We start from the raw sequence: 3,647 nt of genomic DNA, 5'->3' as shown, positions 1-3,647 counted from the left end.
TTATTTTCTTTAATTGTACTTATTCGTCAGGTTCATGATCATCATTTTATAATAAATAGGATCAATCAAGAAAATAAGATTATTATAATATACACCGAAAAAGAAAAGTATATTTACGAATAAAACTTTTCAACATGGTTTTAAAGAAATTCTCAAGGATATTGAAAATTACTCCAAAATATCGCTTCTGGCATAGTTAGTTATCAAAAGTAAATTAAGCTTTAGTAACGAAACATAAAAGATGCACGTGCTATGAACATATAGAATGCGTGCATGAGATGTGTATCTTTTCTAGCCATAAAAATTTATCTTGCTCTACCGTGCCCTTAATCATTTTTGTTAGAAATATCAATACTTTATGGCTTCAACGCAAATTTAATCCACTACTTCACATCCAAATCACCTTTTTTCATTAGCCTCTACTAAATTGAAAATGCGTAAAAAAATATCATATTTATGAGTGCATGAAATGTGCATCTTTATTAGTTTTAACATTCTTTGTTTGATAATCAATGCAATCTGATACTATAAAATAATAACTTTATACATATCAAACGCTAATATTTGTTTGTTTGTTTTGCATTTTAAAAGAAAAGTAGATATGAAATTAATGGTATTTTCTTAAAACTATAATATTGTTAACCAAATATTGACTCATAAAATAGTTATAGGTCCACATAAATTGACACGTAAGGAATATTAAAAGGTTATCTATTTTTTATTTAAAAAAAAGAGTGAACAAGTTTATACTAAGAAATTTCTATTATTAGGGAACAAGTTTACCTATAAATATATATAAGCTCTCTTTCTTTCGTTCGAATACATAATTAATTTGTCTTTTTAGTGAAATTATTTTGGCCATCAAAATTACTCTCAATCTCTTCCTTGCTTTTCCTTAGCACTCTTACTCAATAATGTCTCCTCTTTACTACTTATGACTGAAGCGAAAGGAACTGAGGCTTATCATTAAACCCCATCCCCCTCCCCCCTCACCCATATTATTTCTTGACCCTTAGTGTTGGGAATGTAAGGCTGGAGATTCTTGCCAATTCCTATACTACTTTTCAAGTGGGAAACAACAATAACTATCCAGTAAAATTCTACAAAGTGGGGTTTGGGGAGGGTAATATGTACGCAGACCATACCCCTACCCCAATAGGGCAGAGAGGCTATTTCCGATGGACCCTCGGCTCAGAAAGACGGAAATAAAAAAAGATAATTCATTAGTAACTCCACTAGAAACTGTAATAGTAACAGAAGCATAACAACCAAAAGATGAATGACATGCAATAACAGTAACCAAAATCTAAGGCTCGGGGCTAAGATAAACAGCAAGGATAGTGTGGATTCAACATAAACTACAAGCCATCTAAGATCAACCCTAATCCAACCCCGTCTCACCCCCGGTATGAAGTAAGGAAAGCTCTACTACCCCCTAACCTACAACCCTAATGCTTGACCTACAGACCTTCCTAGCAAGGGCTATGTCCTCGGAAATTTGCAGTCGTACCATGTCCTGCCTGATCACCTCTCCCAATACTTCTTAGATCTCCTTCTACCTCTTCTCGTACCCACCACGACCAACCGCCCACACCTCCTCACTGGGGCATCAAGGCTTCTCCCTCTACACGTGCCCGAACCATCTAAGCATTGTTTCCCCCATCTTGTCATCCACAGGGGCCATGCCCACCTTCTTCTGAATATCTTCATTCCTAATCTTGTCTATCCTAGTATGCCCGCACATCCACCTCAGCATCCTCATCTCTGCTACATTCATCCTCTGGATATGGGAGTTCTTAACCGGCCAACACTTTGCCCCATACAACATGCCTGGTCTAACCACAACTCTATAAAACTTACCTTTGAGTATCAGTGGCACTTTCTTGTCACACAAGACTCCAGATGCAAGTCTCCATTTCATTCAGCCAACCCCTATATGGTGAGTGACGTCATAGTCGATCTCTCCGTCCCCCTGAATCATCGACCCAAGGTACTTGAAGCTATCTGTCTTGGGGATGACCTGTGATCCAAGCCTCACGTCCCTGCCTACTACCCTCGACTCAGCGCTAAACTTGCACTCCAGGTACTCTGTCCTAGACCTGCTCAATTTGAAACTCATAGACTTAAGAGTCTGTCTCTAAACCTCCAATCTCTCGTTAACACTGACTCTCGTCTCATCAATTAGAACTATGTCATCAGCAAATAACATACACCATGGCACATCCCTTTGAATATGGTGTGTCAATGGATCCATCACCAAGGCAAATAAGAACGGGCTAAGCGCAAAGCCTTGGTGTAATCCCATACCAACTGGGAAATGCTCTGAGTCGCCTCCCACAGTTCTAACCTTAGTCTTAGCTCCATCATACATGTCCTTGATCGCTCTTATGTAGGCTACTGGCACGCCCTTTGCCTCAAGATATCTCCAGAGCACCTCCCTAGGAACCTTGTCATACGCTTTCTCCAAGTCAATGAACACCATGTGCAGATCCTTCTTCTTATCCCTGTACTGTTCCACCAACCTCCTAATAAGGTGGATAGCTTCCGTAGTGGAGCGACCCGGCATGAACCTAAACTGATTGTCGGATATAGACGCCATCTTCCTCGCTCTCACCTCCACCACCCTCTTTCAGACTTTCATGGTATGGCTAAGTAACTTGATACCCCTATAATTGTTACAACACTAGATTTCACCTTTGTTCTTGTACAACGGTACCACTGTACTCGACCTCCACTCCTCCGGGAAACATAGTCATATATTGTGGAATTACCTACACTACCTTTTCTACGTGGTTATTTTACGTAATTTCTTAAATTCTGTAGTATTTTAGACTTAGAGGTGCCTCATAGGAAGAGAAGATGGAGTTTGATCATGTGGCAGTCAATTTGAAAATAAATTTTCTTACTGCTTTATACCTTTGGAAAGCTAGTTGACTCAAGCAAATTCATCTTTGATGACTATACATAAAAGAAGCACGTGGTTTGAACACATAAATATGTTACTCATTGGAATCAGTTGAATCCAATAAGTATCATATTTATGCATGCGTGAGACATGCATCTTTTCTGGTTATATATATACCTACAGTTCATATTTAATCGTCCATGCATACTCCTTAAGAAGCAATTTATAAATGATAATTTTACAGTGTTACCCCCTAATTATTACTTTATTCGTTTCAAATTATCTGTCGTGATTTCTAAAAAAAGTTGTCTCAAATTATTTGTCATTTTAAAAGTTCAAGACAAAATAAATTATATTGTTCCCCTTTTAACCTTAATAGTAATTGTTCTTGAAAAGGGAAACATGACATAAATAGAGTAATATTCAATGAATAGAGATCATATCTTAAGACATAAATAAGAGTAAAATAATTTAAAATTCCTCCTACTTAATGTTTCTTAAGGGGCGTGTAAAAGAAACACGACAAATAATTTGGGATGAAGGAAGTATTATTACTAACTTTGATCTATTACAAATTCAAAATATTGGAAAATGCTAAGGTTAAATAAGTTATAAATGATAAATTCTGTCTTGATTTTTCAAACTGCAATTAAAAATAGACATCTCTTTTAGTATAATGGAGAAGTAAATGTGGATGGAGGGAATAGTAATCTCCCTTACTCTTACCCAGTCCTAAAATTTA

General features: G+C 36.9%; 1 protein-coding gene across 1 annotated transcript; it reads right to left on the bottom strand.

Moving 5' to 3' along the window:
- Nucleotides 1–2,137: 2,137 nt before the first annotated feature.
- Nucleotides 2,138–2,599, bottom strand: LOC138872443 (secreted RxLR effector protein 78-like). The gene has a single exon (XM_070150444.1). The coding sequence runs from the start codon at nt 2,597–2,599 to the stop codon at nt 2,138–2,140; it is 462 nt and encodes a 153-aa protein (XP_070006545.1).
- Between the last annotated feature and the right edge of the window lie 1,048 nt (nt 2,600–3,647).

This window comes from Nicotiana sylvestris, chromosome 1 (assembly GCF_000393655.2).
Source record: "Nicotiana sylvestris chromosome 1, ASM39365v2, whole genome shotgun sequence".
NCBI lineage: Eukaryota > Viridiplantae > Streptophyta > Magnoliopsida > Solanales > Solanaceae > Nicotiana > Nicotiana sylvestris.
This window is presented reverse-complemented; position numbering and strand designations above follow the sequence as displayed.